The sequence below is a fragment of the Protopterus annectens genome, chromosome 8.part0, assembly GCF_019279795.1.
Source record: "Protopterus annectens isolate FY-2018-M chromosome 8.part0, PAN1.0, whole genome shotgun sequence".
Taxonomy (NCBI): Eukaryota; Metazoa; Chordata; order Ceratodontiformes; family Protopteridae; genus Protopterus; species Protopterus annectens.
In genome coordinates, this window is record NC_056741.1 from 735,248,407 (window position 1) to 735,267,197 (window position 18,791).

The 18,791-nt window shown below is 39.7% G+C and overlaps 1 protein-coding gene across 1 annotated transcript in view; it reads right to left on the minus strand.

The window, feature by feature from the left end:
• The window catches only part of PLP2 (proteolipid protein 2), a 402,641-nt gene that overhangs the window by 28,718 nt on the left and 355,132 nt on the right, over positions 1–18,791 (minus strand). Inside the window, exon 4 of the mRNA XM_044080196.1 lies at positions 11,855–11,951. Within this exon, the coding sequence (XP_043936131.1) occupies positions 11,855–11,951 (97 nt within the window). The remainder of the gene's footprint in view (positions 1–11,854; positions 11,952–18,791) is intronic.

The following is an 18,791-nucleotide window of genomic DNA, read 5'->3' on the forward strand; positions in this document are numbered from 1 at the left end:
GTATGTAAGGTGTTTTTTATGGAAAATGCTTTGAAAGATATGCCTGTCTGCATTTTAAAAGATGAAATACTATTTTCACTTGATAAGGGTTTGAATATCACTGAAAGGTACTATATTTATAAGCTATAAGACTGTTTTCTAAGAAACAACTTAAAAACAGAGCAAACCCATATTACTAACCTCACATAGAAAATTATGGCAAACTATTTTAAGGTACAGTAGGATAGCCTTTAAACGAGTATGTATTGTAGTAGCTTATAGTAGTTGGCGCATATATCAACCGCATACATAAGTTCACTTTAAGCATTGATCTATGAATTTATTTTATGTGAAGATATAGTAGTTTAACAAAAAATTTTATAACATGGCAGTGTATTGTTTTTAGATCAGTTCATATGTTTATAGATCATAATATTCCGTAGATACTAGTCTACTGTTTATATTAGCTAGCAGTGCAAGGTATGTTATACGAAAGAATTAATGTAGTGAGAAACCTAGCTACGATAGCACGACATTTACACATATATTCTTTCTTCGTGTTTGTAGATCATTATATCCAGTAGATGCATCTACAGGTTTCACAAACTAGCAGTGTATGATAAGTTGTACGAAAGGATTAATGTAGTGAAATATCTAGCTACGACTGCACGATATTTTTATATATTCTCTTTTCGTGCAGAATAGTAGTTAAAATAAAATTAATTTATTAACACAGTCATAGATTTTAGTTAAACATATATATTTTTAAAGTGTGACATTGCATGATTTAATATGCCTGGTTTAATAGTAACAAACTGAATGCTAGTCACACTGCTGGAATATGAGAGATAGTGAATAGTTATGTTTGTAGCGAAGAAAGTTACCCTTTATAAAGGGTAAATGATTCTGCTATTTAGCAAAATAGAATGTATTTGTTAGTTTTTATTAAATAGGCTACTGTTCCGTTTGATACGTATATAGGATAGTATCACATTACTAGTCAGATGGTGATTATAATATCAGTATTTAATTTTATAGATTAGTATATGTATAGGTTTTTAAAAGTTAATTGTATAATTACTTCACATGGCTGCTATATAAGCAACTGCCTGTACGTTTGAAAAATGCTTATGGTCTGAAGAAGCAGTTAGTGAAAGCGCTTACCTTGTGCTTGTAATTAAAGACTTTTTAAATATTTTCTGTAACAAGACTGGATTATTGGAAGTCCATTGGTTGCTTCTCACTGTTTTTTGTGTTTGGACTTATTTTAAGGTAGACCTGAGGAAGACTTACGAAAGCACCACAGAATATGGTTAACAGTAAAGCTGCCATGGTTTGGCATTTTATAGTTTTACTGGTAAAGAGTCAGAATCAAGTATAAATTATAATAAAATGTAATCCTGGATCATATTGGAAGAATGATCATTTCAAACACAAATCAGACTAAGTGGGGAAACATGCAAGCTCTATTGTGTTAATATTTGGACTGTAAGTGCATAAATGAATAACTGTGACAGTAACTCGGAGTGGACCCTCCCAAACTCCACCTCCCATGAATGCTCACATCCAGTTTGTTGGAGGACACTCCCCAAGAGGCAAATCTGGCTGGTAATACTCTCCTCTCCCAGCAAATATAAACCCAACAATTGCATGACTGTAACTAACACAAAGCAGCGCTCACCTGCCTGTAATGACAATATCACTACAATAAAAAATGATTTTATTTAAACGAACTATGCCTGAGATGTATTCTTCTTGAGATTTATTCTTAAAAAATAACTTTGTCAGAAATTGATAACTGTACTTTGGATTTTAATGTTTTACAGATTGCAGCAGACCAGAATCCAGACCACCAAACCTACAGACTGAGCACATCTTTCCTTTTTTGGCTTGGTTATCCACCCTTTGGCAACACAGAAGGTAAATATGGGCCAGCTTGGAACACCACATCTGGGAGGCACCTTTGAGCAAAGTTATATATATTCCTACCAATAAAGGACCTGAGGCATAGCCTTGTGGTACTCCAAATATTAATGGATGTATAGAAGAGAAATTGATTCCTGAAAATCTTTAAAGATGGGGTCAGAGTTGTACTAAAATATATACCAGGGATACTAAATACATACTTAATTGCTATATCAAAGTGCCATGGTCCACAGCATCAAATCCTCCTGAGACATCCAAGAGAATCAACACATAATACTGCCACTGGTAACCAGTAAAACAGCACTGACAACCCCCACTACATCAGTCTTTGGGCTATCGTTGGTGCAAAGCCTTGTCTGAAAAGAGTCCATTAGATCACTAGCTGTAAGGTACCTCTCACACTGCTTGTAACAACCTTTTCAATAACCAAAAATGGAAAGTTAAAGATTGATTGGGCAGTAGTTGCCAAAGAAAGATATCTGGATTCAAGGATAGTTTCTTGACAGTGGGTATAACGTTGTGTTTTTTTTTTCCAAATCAAAGGAAAACTAGCATCTTTCTGTGATGAAACTATGGTCTTATAGATCACTGGTCTAAGAACATTGTGGCTGGCCATCACCAGCCTAGAAGGGTAGGGATCCAGTCTGCAGAGTTGTTGGCTGCATATTTTAGATCACAGTAGTGATAATTGGGAATATCACAGATTTCAAAGAGGAAAGGCTAGATCAACTGCAACACTCATGGGGTTCAGTGGTGGAAGGCTGCATCAGATAGTGTCAATCTTAGTGAAAAACGTGTTGCAGACTCACATTGTGAGTTTATTGTCCCCCCCCAGTGGTGATACAGGCTGGTCTGCACAATCTCTCCCCCACTCACAACAGTGCTGTTGGTTGCTTAAGTGCTAAAGAGATCTCCCTGATTTAGAAGCCTGCCTCCTTATGAGAGATCTCTGCCTGGTACAGGGAGTAATATTCATCCAGGTCAAGTTTGTCACTCCACAAACCCATATGGCATCAGCAATGCTCCAATTTGTGCTCTTCTCTCCATAGAAGATGAAGATCCTGATCAAACCATGGCTCATGCCTTCTGGTGGAAACTGGATGAACATGACTGAAGGCTAATGACTTAACGGCATTTAAGAAAGAATTACTGAAATCTGTTACCATAGTAAACTGAGTCAGCACTGTTCTCTGAAAGAAACAGAGTGCGCATACGGAAAGTAATTCTGGAGTGATATGATAAGCTGAGTGAGTTCTCTTCAGTTCAAGACTGTGTGATTATAATGTGGGAGCTCCAGGTCACAGTAAACCAGCAGGTGCTCAGAACAAGAGACTGGCTCCACCAGCAAGTCAGAGGTCATCACATTCATTAGGAAAATCAAGTGTAGACCATGGCCTAATTTATTGGTTGCACAGGTAATAATCTGAACAAATATGAAACATCTCATAATACAGCTAAATTTATTTATTTTATCACTTTTGTTTAACATGAAAGTCAGAGTGGGCAAAAGACCCATTTCAGCGGTGGCCTGAGGAGAACAGTTTCAATGTACAAACAACAGTAATAGAAAGAGTGACATTAACATTTGAAAGCAAATAATATGCAATAGTCTTTACATTTTTCAAAATAAGAACTGCATTTCAAATTTCATAAAGTATACAGACATCCATATTGTTGCTATTTTCAACAGAAAGCAATATGACTTACAAGAGGTAGAGCAGTGAGAGGACAAGATTTGTGAAATAGAAGACAAGGGTAGTTGAGGGTGAAGGAGTATAACAAAAGGTGGGGCAAGAGTGAGTTACAGTACAGGTAAGAGGAGGGTATGGAGAGAGTTGAGCAGTCACAAGGCTGAAGAGGAGGGATGTGCTTATCTGGTGCAGCATGTTTTCATTGCCAGGAGTTGAGTAAATGAGACTTTAGCTGCAGTTTGAATAACTTTAGTGAGCAGTCCTGTTATACTGTTAGGAGGATGGAGTTCTAGGGTTTTGAGACCTGATGGCAGTAGAGGGAACAGCCTGCAGAACAACTATGTGTTAATATATGTAGGAGGTCTTTTTCAGAAAACTGCAAGCTTCTGGGTGGATTGTAGAGTTGAACAAGTCATCTGGTTTGTTTCTTTATTAGACTGTGGATAACAGGGAGTTCGGAGTATGTGTTGGTAAGGTAGTTCAAGCCACTGGTAGTGTCTGAGGGCCACACAATGATGTAATCCACGGGGGAGGTTGGCTGCAAATGTTGTGACCTTGCTGTAGCACTGCTTGAGTTTCTTTAGTTGAGCTAGTTGGATGGTTGTTAGTACTAGAACTGAGTAGGTGACATTAGATAGTACAGTGGTAGTGGTAATATGATATTTTACACTGTTAGGTAAGGTTTTGCCCTATAGAGAGTGCTTAGCTTTTGGTGTGTTTTTTCACTGTATCTTAAATGTGGAAGTCAAACTTTAGGTCTTTATCTATGTAAGCTACTAGTTTGTTTTGTGTGACAAGTTCTATTTTAGTATTGCTGAAAGAGGTAATAGTGAAAAAAGCTTTCTTTACTTGAGATGTTTGGGACTGAAGAAAATTAGTTTTGTTTATTTAGTGTTTATGAATAGCTAGGAGGTAGTCAGCGAGTTTTCTATAGAAGTGAAGGATTCCTGGGTCAGTTTTTGTTGGAAATCAAGGTTGTTTGTTTTTCTTTTTTTTTTTTTTTGGTCTAATTTAGTATGGTATTTGGCTCTGTTTCTGAGTTCTCTGAATTTCTGATAGTTTGGCTGAGTTTTGTTAGCAGTCCAAGTGTTTCATGAGATGTTTTTGTACTTCTGAATAGGTAGGGGGCAGGACTTGAATTGAGTATTTTTTTTCCTCCAAGTGGGGCCATTTCATTTAGGACTTTTAGGAATATGTTATCAAAGTCAGACACAGTGTCATTGAGTGGTAGGTGCTTTAGGTTAGGCCAGTTATGTTTTAAGTATGAGATGAATGTGTCTTTGTTGAACTCTGAGAGGTTGCAAATCATGTTAAGTGGTGGTGTTTCTGAATTTTTTATTTTTTTTTGCTTTCTTATGGCAAATAAAGGAAGATGGTCACATAAAGAGTTAGTAATTTTACTTGGCATAAAAGTGAGTATCTGGTCTCCTGTGGTACCCTTGTTATTTTTATTGTTGAAGCAAGTGGGAATGGTGATCAGTTGTGTTAGTCCATATAGATTTCTGGTATGGGAGGGGCTGTTAGTGGAGGGGGGAGAAAGATAGATATAGAGAGAGAGAGAGAGAATCACTATTAAAGTCACCTACTAACAGTTTTTCATGGGGAATGTTGGATGCTGCCCAGCAGAAGAGATCTTCTGCTGTGCTATGACTGTTTCCAAGTGGGATACAAGTTATTATTATATAGAAGGATTTCTGTGGATTTAGTTTGAGAGTAGATATGAGGATTTCAGTTTGTCAGATTGGGGGTGGATATTAGAGGTGACAGTGTGAGCTGTAGACTGTTTATGGAGTACTGCAACTCTACCAGCTCTCTCATGTTTTCTGTCTGCCCTGAGTATGTTACAATCCAATAGACATGTCCCATTATCTTTTGTTTCATTTATTTTTGACAATGTTTCTGTTACTACTACAATGAAAGGTGATTGCAAGGCAAGCCATGCATGGAATTCTAGTAACTTATTATAGATGTTTCTAATGTTAATATGTATGATAAGTAGACAAGCGGGGTTGTGGAGTATAGTATGGGACAGATCGAACTGATATTAGTGCAGATGAGGGAGGAGATGAGGTTCAGCCAGGGTTAGGGTATATGTCACCACAGAGTTTTAAGCTTTGGAGATGTAGTGATATATCTGCCATTTTCATTTGTTTTTTTGTTTAAAGCTGAGCCACTGACACATCATCGATCCAGATATTAAAGTCATCCAACATCATCAAAGGTTGATGATCAACAATGGAGTCATTGAGGAAGTTCTCAGACTCCTGTATGAATATCCTCATGCAACCTGGTGGGTGGTATACAAGGAGAAACCTACAATGTGCTCTTGAAACCAGGCTATACAAGAGGGAGTTGTTCTCTCTAGTTAAATACTGACAGGATATGCAGTTCTAGAAGAAGAACTAAGAGCCCCAGCATTAGCTAAGGATGTTATTGAAGTTACAGATGTTACAAATTAAAATTCTTTTTAAACTGCCAGCAGCAGCACCAGGCTTCCACATTCAAGTTCTCCAATCCAGAATAGCTTAGGTATGTCCTAGTCACTGAAACCAAAATCTACCACCACAGCAGCAAATCTCACAGGTGCACCGACTGCAAGGTTTCATCCCTTTGCTAATCACTCTGACTTATTCATGTTTGTCAGCTCAGTTTTCATAATATCTCCAACAAGTAGTATGCCTCGCAGGACAATATTCAATGCTACAGACATTATTATCTACTCAGATAAGCAGTTGAATTTCATAATAAATTTGCAGCAACACACAGTAATTCAGCTGGTTTATTTTACTGAAAGCAAACACTAGTACCAACACTCAGCTACTGCAATAAATAGAACCAGAAGAAAGTAAAGTCAAAAGCTGCTCTCAGCCCTCAACTGGAACTCCAAGCCTAAATTTGCAGATGATTGTAAATAAGGAGCTGTTACTGAATCCCCCACTGACACAAATGTTCACAGACAAACAAGTGGTGTCAGCACCATGGACTAAAACTAAACTCCAAGAAATGCATAACAGCATCCTTAGGGAAGTCATCCACCCCTGGTAACGATCACATTGACAACATACCCCTAAGAGTCAACCCAATAGTCAGGAACTCGGGGACACACACAAACAGTAATCTATCCTTTGACCATCACATGTCTACTGTAGTGAGGAAGTCATTCTATGTTGTGCAGCTTATGAATGAAGGTTTGACATCTAGGTCCAAAGAAGTCATTGTTCCACTGTATTCGACATTCACCACCAGACCTATCATTGAGTACAGTGCCCCCTTTGTTATGTACCTACCCAGGCATATCCAACAATTGGAACCTCCACAGAGGTTCCTTACTAAAATAATGCAGGGTGTAAGTACCATGTCCTGTGCAGACTGCCTGAAGTCTCTGTCCCTTTATTCTGTCTCCTACAGGCTGTTGAGTAGAGCTCTATGCTTGGCATACAGGGCATTGTCAGACCTCACTCTGATGGACCTCCTGCATAGCAGCAAAAGAAACAGCACCAGAATCGCCCATTCTAAAGACTTAAACCTGGCCTGTGATATATGTAAGACCTCCTGGAGGGACAGGTATGTATCCCAGAGACCACCCCTTCTCTTGAGTAGGCTCCCTATCCATGTGAAGCAGAGATTGCACATAGTGGGTTACAGGAGTGGGGAGCTTGAAGTTTTCCCCACTGTTCTGTGATCTTGGAGTTGGAATATATAATTAGTAAAGGATGTGTGTGTGGGGGGAGTTCCTCCTCTGTAAAAACACTTTTTTTTAATGTTTTTACGATGTTTTGTGTTTTAGATGAAATGTCTAGTGACATTAGTCTAAACCATTTTAAGGTCGACATGAAAATGGTTGGAAAAAAAGGTCTAAAAAAGCTAATATCTGCACAATCAGTACTATACCAGTGAAGGGGGTATATGTCCTTTCCCCTCTGTAGTGTAACCTCAGAGTTGGTATATTTAATTAGCAGGGGGTGAAGGAGAGTCCTGCTGGAAAAGCACACCCCCTCAAACCTTTTCTAGGTTCTTTTAGTATTTTTGTTTGTACCTTCAATAGGCAGCTAAAAACTGTGCTTAATCCCCAACATCTCTGTCCTGTACAAACCCTGACTAAACTTTCTATTCCCTCAACCTCTTTTCACCCTTAAAAAAAAAAAAAAAAATTTCTTGCATTTTTATTTCAAGTATTGCGAAGTATTTTTCTTGGTAATGCTTATGAACCAGTTTTTTTTTTTTTTTTGTAACACCTTCCTTTTGTATAATATTTCTGATTTGAATGTATAACAACTCTTGATTATATAAACCCATCTTTTTGTGGAGCTTTTCACCCCGGGCCTCTACTGAAAATGGACATATATCCAGCTAGACTAGCCCGGTCAACAAATGTAAAATAAAATAAAATAAATAAAATGTTTAGTTTCTGTCAACCTTTTTCACTTAGAACATTTCATGTCAACCTTAAGCAGGTTAGAGTAATGTCACTAGATTCATATATGTACATATGTGTAGCATACTCACCCACATACATACATACAACATGTATACATAAATAAATTTGCATTACAAAGGCAAAACTATTTTTTATTTATTTACAGGGACTGACGTTGGCAGACTGGACACCTACCAGTGTCAGTCTGAGTCTGTGTGTATTTGAGAAGAGGGTGATGGTTAGCTTTCATTTCTGCAATAACTGTGCAGAACACAGTAAGATCAAAGTAATCATAATCTGCTCCCGCACCTACTCTGTCACTTTGATCTGTATTCTAGCTTACATGCCATGCTGAATAAACCTGTCACCATCTCTAGATATTTATTAACAGAAATAAGAATTGTAAAGGTGGACAAAAGGCTCCAGACACTGTTCAAAGGACTACTGGCCTAGTGTGTTGTTTACACAAGTATGCAGTTCAATGGAAAAATGACATCTTCCCATAATACCGTCAGTGAAGTTACACATATCATTTGTTTAACTGTCTAAGTAGCAAGAAATGTTTGAAAGAGAAGTGACAACTGGGCATAGATAATCTTGTGTTCAGAGTTAAGATAGGATTATGAATTGTATAAGCTACACAAGAGCATGTTTAGGTTTAAACATTTAGCTACTTAATTTTTAATCTTCCATTAATTTTAAAAACAAAAAAATGTAAGCTAAAAACAGCACTAATACCCTGGATGGCTGTAGAATAAGAGTGGTTCACAGAACAGGAGTTATTTATTTTAGTTCTCTTCAAAAGCTCTTAGTGATAACTTTCTGGTCCTATTGATCCCTTTTATTTTTCCAAACATATTAAGTAAGTGTCTAGGAACCAACATAAAAAAAGCAAATATTTAATTTGTAAACCATTTCATTGAATCAAACTGCACAGAGCTGTGAAAATGAAAGGAAGTCTCCCAAAGCCTCATGAGACTCAATTAATGATGATTCTAGTTATTTTTTTTTCAATACAAGATACAGCTTACTCGTTGCTTAAGTAGTCATCACCTATAAGTGTAGTTTTCTTTATTACTGTCTTGATGGACAGAATAAGAGCTACAGTGTTATTATTTCAGAAATTGCAGAAAATAGACGAAGTAAGCTAGGACAGAGTTTCTCGAAAAGTGTGTGTGTGTGTCTCTTCAGCTAACTAAGGGGGTATTCCTATATGTATGCTAGTTACATTACATAACTGATTAAATAAATGATTTGACAAGAAAAGTATGTAAAGATGCTTTACTTTACTGCTGACATATTACACAAGGTTTACTTATTTTAAAAGAACTACAAGTTGTTTGTACAGCTATGGTAAAACTTTTAGTGTTCCAAGGATCAGCGCCCCACTATTGACACAATGGATGACTTGTCATTTTCTTCAGGGATGATGGCACTCAGCTGCCATGAATAGAATCTGCCAGAGGGATGCCTTTATGTACCAGGTGGCAGAACTAAAACAGTCCCTGCACCAGTCCAAGACAAACGGAAACAGAGGATACCTCACAAAGATATACATTAGACAGCCCATCAGCTCAGACGTACTGTCCAGTTGTAAGGCAGCAATGGTGACCTTGCTTCAGGAACAGCTCAGATGATTCTGATGGCAAGCTGGGGGTGATGTAAACTGGACATTTGGATGTGCCTTTCCACATCACAGTGAACAGGCTTTTTGGTCGATGTTTAACTTGCAGGACAGGTTGTGGACATGACAACGTGTCAGCTAGTACAGCTGAGAAACAGCAAAGTCGTGCAGTTGTCTGAATGGATGCATGTGTAAAGTGGTCACCTGTCACTACTAACACCACATAATATCTTCTGTTTCATGAAAATTTAGGGGGCAAAACTAGGTATGAAGCATGAGTGCTGCCAGCAACACCACCAAAAATCATTCATTCCTCTGCTCCCTAGTGAAATCAAATGTAACACAAGGTCAGCTCCCACGGCGCAGGCTAACCTTGCAAGCCATGCAAGATCACAGATCACCCATGAAAAATGCACTGGTACCTAGTGGAGCTTATTACAGTTAAAAAAATAATAGCAATAAAATAACAGCGACTAAAAGCCTGGGAGCAACCAGGATTCTGTCAAGTATCGCTGTTAATCAGAGGTCAGTAGAGTCATTGGGAAAACTGTGCTTTAAACACCTGTCAACTAAATAAGCTTTCATATGTTTTATAATGTTTGAAAAGGCACCAGATTGAATGCAAAAGTGATTCCTATAAGAAACTGTGTAATGCATAAAAGCTATGCCAATAAAAGTCTGTGTAATGCACACTTTGGGTTGGCCTTTTACTACTGCCTCTCCGGTTATACAACTATTTGATTGGTGCATTCTTCTGTCACAGTTGGAACCAATCCCCTTTACCTCTCTGACCTACACTAAACATGCCTTATTCCAATCCAAGGTGTTACTTTGATTTTAATACATTAATATTTATCCTTGGTACAATATCCTAAATGGACAATTTGTTGTCATTATCTATGTGGTTTATGAATATTGCTGCAAACAGACAAGGATTGTGGAAAGCATCTGGATTATGGGATGAAAACGGGTGGGCTTCCCATGACAGCAGGACAGTTTAACTGAGCAGGAAGCAAAAAAGTAGTTTTATTGGCCTGGCTTTTCTCTGAATGATGAACTTATTCTCATAACTTCTTCTAGTGTCATTTGCATCTGCCATGAAGCTTTAAAGTTATAGAGCAGCATATAGACAATAGCTTTAAATTCCAATAAGTCAGAGAGAAGAAGTTGTCTACATAATGTACTCTTAACTGGTTAACCATTCACCCCCCCCCCATAATAAACAGCTTTAAATCAGTCTTTTTTTAATGTACAATTTTGACTCAAGTTTTAAATAATGATTGTAGGTTGTGTATATTGCGAATTTGTGTGTGTACCTATGATAGTTTAACAGCAAACACAGTTTGCATCCTACCACACTTACAACAAAACTGAAGGACATACAACATTTATCAACTTATACTTTCCTAAACTGGTATGTCGCGGTAGTGGTGCTGCGGTAACGCTGTCACCTCACAGCAAGATGTTGTCCCGTTCGATTCTCAGCTAGAGCGTCTTCTGTGTGGAGGCATGCGTGAATGGGCGTGCCTTCGTTGAAGGTTGTGCATCAGGGCTGGTAACTCGGCACGTAAAAATCCACTGCCAAACATTAGCGGACCGGAGTTCCACTGTGGCGACCCCTAACCGGGATAAGCTGAAAGACACAACAACAACTTTCCTAAACTGGCACTGATATGTAAACGAGAAACATGCAATGAATATAATAAGTCATTAAAGATGGAACTGTATTAATGGAATTGCTAAATACTTTGTAGAAAATTCACACACACACACACACACACACACACACACACACACACACACACACACACACACACTAGTAATTAACACTTATATTTACCATGAAAATAACTGAAACAAAACACACAGACTGGTGAAAGATCAAAGCCATTACTGGTAGAAGAACAAATATGATTGGTACTTTTTAACTGTTATGACATCAGAAATATTTCTAGTTAGTATGGGGTAGAAGGGTCTTTTCATTTTTTAACGAAATCCTACCTCCCTATGTTTTCTGTCTTACAGATTATAGTTTTATGTTTTCTTGTCTGATTTTTTATAAATCTAGCCACCTAGCAGTAACTTAGTTGTGCACAAAAGCTGGGAAGATTGACTTCTGTATCACACTGAAAACCATCCATTTTAAATGTCACTTCATCTGTAGTCATGGAATCTGTATGTCACCTTTTTACTACTGGCAATAACACCTGCACATACCTGTAGGTGCTGGAGTGTGGTGTGCCGTCTTTTTTAAAGATGGAATGATGATGTATGCATCGTATGCAAACAAGATCCCTGCAATCAGCCCAAAGACCTGAAATAAAAAGAGAGACATACATTATAACTCCAGTACATAGACAACATGGGACAAATATGAAATGAATACTTAATACTTATTACCTACCTCTTACTAAATTGTTTGATTACTGCATCAGTAATATACAATGATTACAAAACAGTGTAAGAAACTTCTCTGTGTGGAAGATTTTCAGTCCATATATTTCTAGTTAATCACTGTATATTAATCAGATCAGACAACAGTAGTAGAAGTAGCGAACGTAAACTCAAGTCAAAAAGTAATAATAGAAAATATATAATTCTACAGCATTACTAAGTATTCGAAAGTAATCCAGTCGAAAATCCTTTATTAAGTACACAGACAAGCGATCCAAGTAAAACAAAAATAGAGTAATAATTTCCTCACAAGCTTTCTAAATATATATATACTTTTTATCAGGCATGGGAGTGGTTTATTGTGTTGTAAAATAAAGTGTTATTGGTACACATGTTAAATTCACATCCCTTCCCCCTTCAGTGTGACATTCGAGCTGGTCCTGCCCTACCTAGTAGCTGTCATAATAATATATAGCCCTAATGTACTTTAATGGTACATCTTATTTAACCAAATTATTAAGTCTGTGATTTTATACAAGGCAATATACTACATGGCTGGAAATATATCAACCTTAGTTCATTTTGCGATCAAAAATTATATATAAATATATACATATACATTTTGCATGTAAAAATCATTTTCTATTTTCATAACCTATTGTTAACAAAGATCGCTTTCGTCCTTCTAGACTTCTTCAGGTCTGTGTACAAGAACCCTAAAAACCTATATAATTGTATAATTAGTTAGTATTGTTATTACCATCATTTTGAATAAAGTGGAAAAAAGAGAACCATAAAAAAGTAAACAAATATATGTATGATGATGGAAACAAAATATACATTTTTTGATCGTAAGCTATTGACCTAATCATGTTATAAAAAAACAGAAAGTACAGTTTTGTACCTACCATAAATGTAGATGTTCGAGTGCTAATACAGCTGCAGTCATAACAGATGGGTTCTCCTGCCGTCAGGCGGGTCTTCGGTCGGCCGAATTCCAAAGTCTAGGTCCGGCGTCGGTTGTCGTCGCTTTCTTTCCTGACGTCACTGCGACAGGGGTATAGAAGACACAGCCGACGCCATTTTCTTCAGTCTTTCTTGCCCCAGATGTCAGGTGCCCCCAGAAGGAAGGCAAAATATATAAAAAAATATATATATATATATATATATATATATATATATATATATATATATATATATAATATATAATATATAATCATGCATTGAAATATAATCAAAAACCAGTAGTTGCAAGCAAATACACCATAGAAGGATAACCCAATCAAGTTGTGAGATGAGGAGTTAGCCACTAGGTCTGTACCCAGAGGGGAAGGAGGGAGGGAAACCTGGACTGCAGCTGTATTAGCACTCGAACATCTACATTTATGGTAGGTACAAAACTGTACTATGTTCATCGTGCATACAGCTGCAGTCATAACAGATGGGTAGAATCCCAAAGCTACGCACAGGGTGGTAGGCACTAGGTGGAACTGGGAGGAGCCAGAATGCCCTGCAACACACCAGTGGCAAAGCCTGCTCTAGTTTTGGAGTATAAAGGTAGGTGGTAGTGTTTAGTGAAGGTATGCACAGAACTCCAAGTGGCTGCCTCCAAAATATCTTTGGTAGGGACTCCTCTGAGGAACCCTGCAGAGGTAGCTGTGGCCCTTGTAGAGTGGGGTCTGATGCCTGCAGGTACAGATTTACCATGAAAGGAGTAACAAAACCGTATGCAGTGGCCTATCCATTTTGAAATAGTCTGTTTGGAAATTGGCTTCCCTTGAGCTCCTACAGCATAGGACACAAAGAGTTGTTCTGACTTCCTGAAAGGCTTTGTTCTGTCCAAATAGTAATGTAGCTGTCTATGGATGTCTAAGGAATGTAGCAGCCTTTCTCCTTTGTTTTGAGGATTGGGGTAAAAGGTAGGTAAGTGTATGGCCTGATTTAAAGCTACCCTGGATACTACCTTAGGCATAAATGATGGGTTGATTCGTAGGGAAACCCTGTCCTGATGGAAGATGAGAAAGGGCTGCACAGCCATGAGGGCTTGTAGTTCTGAAACCCTACGAGCTGAGGTAATGGCCAGAAGGAAAGCTGTTTTCCAGGACAAATATTGCAAATCTGTTGAGGCAGCTGGTTCAAAGGGAGGCAATGTTAATTTTTCTAGAATGTAATTAAGATCCCAGGCTGGTATTGGTTGTTTCCTTGGAGGTCTTATATTCTTAGCCCCTCTGAGGAACTGTCTTAAGAGTGGGTGGGAGAATAATGGTGGATCAGTGTTGTATTCAGCAGAAATGGCTGAGGCATGGATTTTGATGGAGGAAAATGAAAGTCCACTGTTCAACAGCTCAGCTAGATACTGTAATATCTGAGGTAAATTCAGTTTTCTAGGATCCTGGCCTTTTTTCTCATTCCAAGTGCAAAACTGTTTCCATTTTGCGGAGTAAGCCTTTCTAGTAGATGGCCTTCTTGCCTCCAAAATGACATCCTGCACCTCCTTGGAGAGTAGGGTCTGTTGTGGTGTTAAGGAATTTTCCATGCAGCCAGATTGAGTGTTTTCAGCGGACTGCGAAGAGTTTTGTAGCTGTGCTGAGTCAGTAGAAGAGGCATTAGAGGTAGGGTCCAGGGAGGAGAATGTGTTAGGCTCCTCAGGAGTGGGTACCAGTGTTGTCTTGGCCAGTCTGGAGCGATCAGTATCATCTTCGGTCTGTCTGCTCTTGCTTTCAAGAGCACCTTGGGCAGACGAGGCAAAGGTGGGAAGGCGTAAACTGTCCTTGCTGCCCAACTGAAAGAAAGGGCGTCCACTCTCCAGGCCTTTGAATGGAATGTCCTTGAGCAGAGTTTTGTCAATTGATGATTCCTGTGGGAGGCAAAGAGATCTATGTCTGGCCTTCCCCACACTTGGATTATCTTTGTAAACACTTGAGGATGCAACTTCCATTCGTATGGTCTGTCATATTTCTGCTTAGATTGTCTGCCAGCGTGTTTTCCAAACCTGGCAGGTACTGTGCTTGAAGTTCGATTTGCCATTCCAGAGCCAAGTTCCAAAGTGACATGGCCAGCCTGCACAGGGGGTATGAATGTGATGTTCTTCATCTCACATTGCTGCAGTCCTTACTTATGGGTAGTCCGCTGTCCTCGGTCGGCCCGAATACCAAAGTATTAGGTTGACGTCGGTCATGGGCGCCTAGATCTGACATCAGAGCGTCAGGGTATAAAGGCGCATGACCGACATCATATCCTCAGTCTTTTTTGCCACATGGTCCGATGCAGAAGCAGCGTTGCAAGTGCTGTTCGGCATTCTGAAATTTTTCGTTTTCGGAGTTTCAGACCGATACCAAGTTGGGCTAAGTACCCCGTTGGGGAATATTTTTGTTTTTCCTTGCCTCAGTTACTTACCGGATGTCAGAAAAAGTGAATAATTGTATTTCTTGTGGGAAACAGATACCGCATAGGGATTACCACTCGCTTTGTATTCCTTGTTTGGGACCGGAGCACGACGTAGTCGGGTGTAGGTTTTGTGCTAGGTTTAATAAGTGCACTATAAAACGGAGGTTAGATTGCGCTAGGTTAGTCTTTGGCAAGAGGTGTAATTATAATATGCCGTCGGATGTTCCGACGCCTGCTTCTACTAAGAAGCGCAAAGACAAATCTTTAAAGCCTAGACAGGATGATTCGTCTGTTACGGACGCCGGACCTTTAGAAGCTACAGCTGAACAGGTGGATCCGGCTGAAGTTTCTGTTGAGTCCCAGGGGGAAACTTTGATTTTACAAGATGTGGCCTCTCAGGAGGCAGGCCAGGCTGAAGGGGCCTCTCAGGTTACTATTCTCCCTTCTATACCTAAGGTGGTTAGGCCTTCTGCTACTGTTTCTAAGGCTCCTTCTAAGGGCAGGTCTGTTTTGCCTTCCTCTGGTGTCAGTTCTGGTTCTTCAGGGTCTGTGCCTAAAAAGCACATGCTTAAAATGGCAGAGGATTTGATTACTTTAATTAGAGGTTCTATGCCCCCTCCTGATAAGAGGCCCAGGATGGAGCCAGAATTGGAAAGTTTGGAGCAGGCCTCAGATGATTCAGAGTCTTCTGCTGAAGACATTCAAGATTTCCCTTATTCTGATTCTGATGTAGAGGATTCCACTCCTTCTGCTTCTCCTCCAGAGGATTTTTCATTTTCAGAAACTCTGCATTCCATGAGGGAGCATTTTAAGTGGGAAGGACAGGATTACTCTGATTCACGGAAGAGACTTAGGGAGTTCTTGTTTTTACCACAGCATAGACCCTTAGCTATACCTCCGGTTTTGGATGTTGTTTCAGATGTTTTCTCAGAAGCTTCCCTTAATCCAGATTCTGTGCCTCCTGCTCCAGTTAAACCAGACAGGTATTACAGGGTGCCTGAGGCTCATAAATATCTGTATAAGAGTCCTAGGGCGGACCCAGAAACTATTAGTCAGGGGCCTAAGGGTGTTAGAGCCTCTGTTGTTAAGAATCCGGTTCCTCTGGATAAGGAAGCTAGAGCTTTGGATAGATGGGGTAAGAAGGTGTATACCTCTTCTACTTTAGCAATGAGAGCTTTGAACTGCCAGTTTCATATGTTGAAGTATCAGAATTTCCTCCTTTCGCAGCTAAGATCTAAAGTGGATGCTTTGGCAGAGGGCATAGAGTGTAAAGAATTGCAGGATTTAGTGCATGTTTCTGAACAGGTGGGTAAGCACTCTTTGCAATGTGGTTTTGATGCTTTACAGGCTTCTTCTAGGGTGGCTGCCACTGGTTCAGTTATTCGTAGGCACGCCTGGCTTAAGGATCAGAATTTGTCTGAGCATGTTAAGTCTAGAATTCTGGATGCCCCTTTACAGTCTGAAGTTTTGTTTGGTCCTCCTGTGGAGTCAGTCTTAAAGAAAATGGAAGACAAGGCTAAGTCTATGCAGACTGTTAAAGATTTTTTGCAGGTGCAACCTCCAAAGTTTAGTAGAAATTGGCCTACTAAGGGATGGACGTACCCTTCTTCTGATTCTCAGTCTAGGGGTAGATCTAGGCGTGGTAGGGGCAGAGCTCAGAGTACCTGCAGGCCGAGACAATGGAGTTCGCCTGCTCAATCTGCTGGTGAGGGCAGGGGCCAGTCCTTTCGTAAACAGGCCCAATGACCTGCATTTTCAGCTGCCAGATTCTTCTTGCCTGGCAGCTCCTTTGGGAGGAAAGTTGGCTCTTTTCAAACAAAATTGGCATTTAGTCACCCAGGACAAATGGGTATTGGACATTATAAACCAAGGTTACAAGTTCTATTTCCATACCATGCCTCCTTTCAAAGGCATGCCAGACGTCCCTCCTCGGCAAAGGATAGAGGCTGACAAACAAATTTCTTTACTTCTTCAAATAGGAGCTATACAGCCAGTTCCTCTGTCAGAAGTGGGCCTAGGATTTTATTCTCGCCTGTTTCTAGTTCCAAAGAAAGGGAACACGTGGAGACCAATTTTGGATTTATCTATCCTCAACACTTACCTGGACATTCCAAAGTTCAAGATGCTGACTTTACAACAACTTTTACCTCTGTTGGGAAAAGATCACTGGATGGTTACTCTGGATCTCAAAGAGGCTTACCTTCATGTTCCTATCAGGCCCAGTTGCAGGAGGTACCTGCGTTTTTGGGCTGGAAATTTACATTATCAGTTCTCTGCATTGCCCTTTGGCTTATCTACTGTGCCCAGAGTGTTCACAAAGGTTCTGGCTCCAGTGATAGCCTTTTTCAGACTAAGAGGAATACAGATTTATCCTTATTTGGATGATTGCCTGATTATTGCACAAGAAAAGGACGAACTTCTTCATCATCTACAGTATGTGATGGCAGTGTTAAGATGCCTAGGGTATTCTGTGAACGAAACAAAGTCCAGTCTAGTACCCTCTCAGGACATGTGCTTTCTGGGTGTGAGACTGAATACAGCTTCCCAGATGGCTTTTGACCCCGGACAAACAAAGAAGCCTTTCTCTTTATTTCCATCAAATGTCTCTACGGTCCAGGCTGACTGCAAGGACAGTCCTTCAAGCCTTGGGGTTCATGGCATCTTGTATTCTGGTGCTTCCCAATGCCAAATTGCATATGAGGAAGCTTCAATGGTATCTCAAAAATGTATGGACACAGCACTGCCAAGATCTAGACACTGTCATTCAGATAATACCTTGCATTCGGAAGGAGTTTTTGTGGTGGGCTCAGGAATGTCACCTAAACAAGGGACTCTCTGTGACCTGGCCAGAGGTGAGTCAGATTCTAACGACAGATGCCTCGGACAAGGCTTGGGGAGCACACCTCAATGGAAAATGGGTGCAAGACACGTGGCCTGTCAAACTCCAACATTTGCACATCAACTTGAAGGAAATGTTAGCAGTCCAGTTTGCATTGATGGCTTTCAAAGATTTACTTCACCCAGGGCAGGTGTTGATTCAAACAGACAACACTACTGTCATGTGGTACATCAACAAGCAAGGGGGAACCCATTCATACCCTCTTTGCAGGCAAGCGATGATTTTGTGGGAAACTGCTCTCAATCTACACCTCAATCTTCAGGCAAGGTTTCTACCAGGAGCACAGAACTCCTTAGCAGATGTGTTGAGCAGACAAATAGTGGATCCTCACGAGTGGAAATTGGATCCTCATGTATTTCAAAAGTTGACAGTGTTATGGGGAACTCCAGACATAGATCTGTTCGCTTCTCCACTAAATTACCAGTTGCCAAAGTTTTGCACAAAAATGTTTCATCACACAGCTTGGAAGTTGGA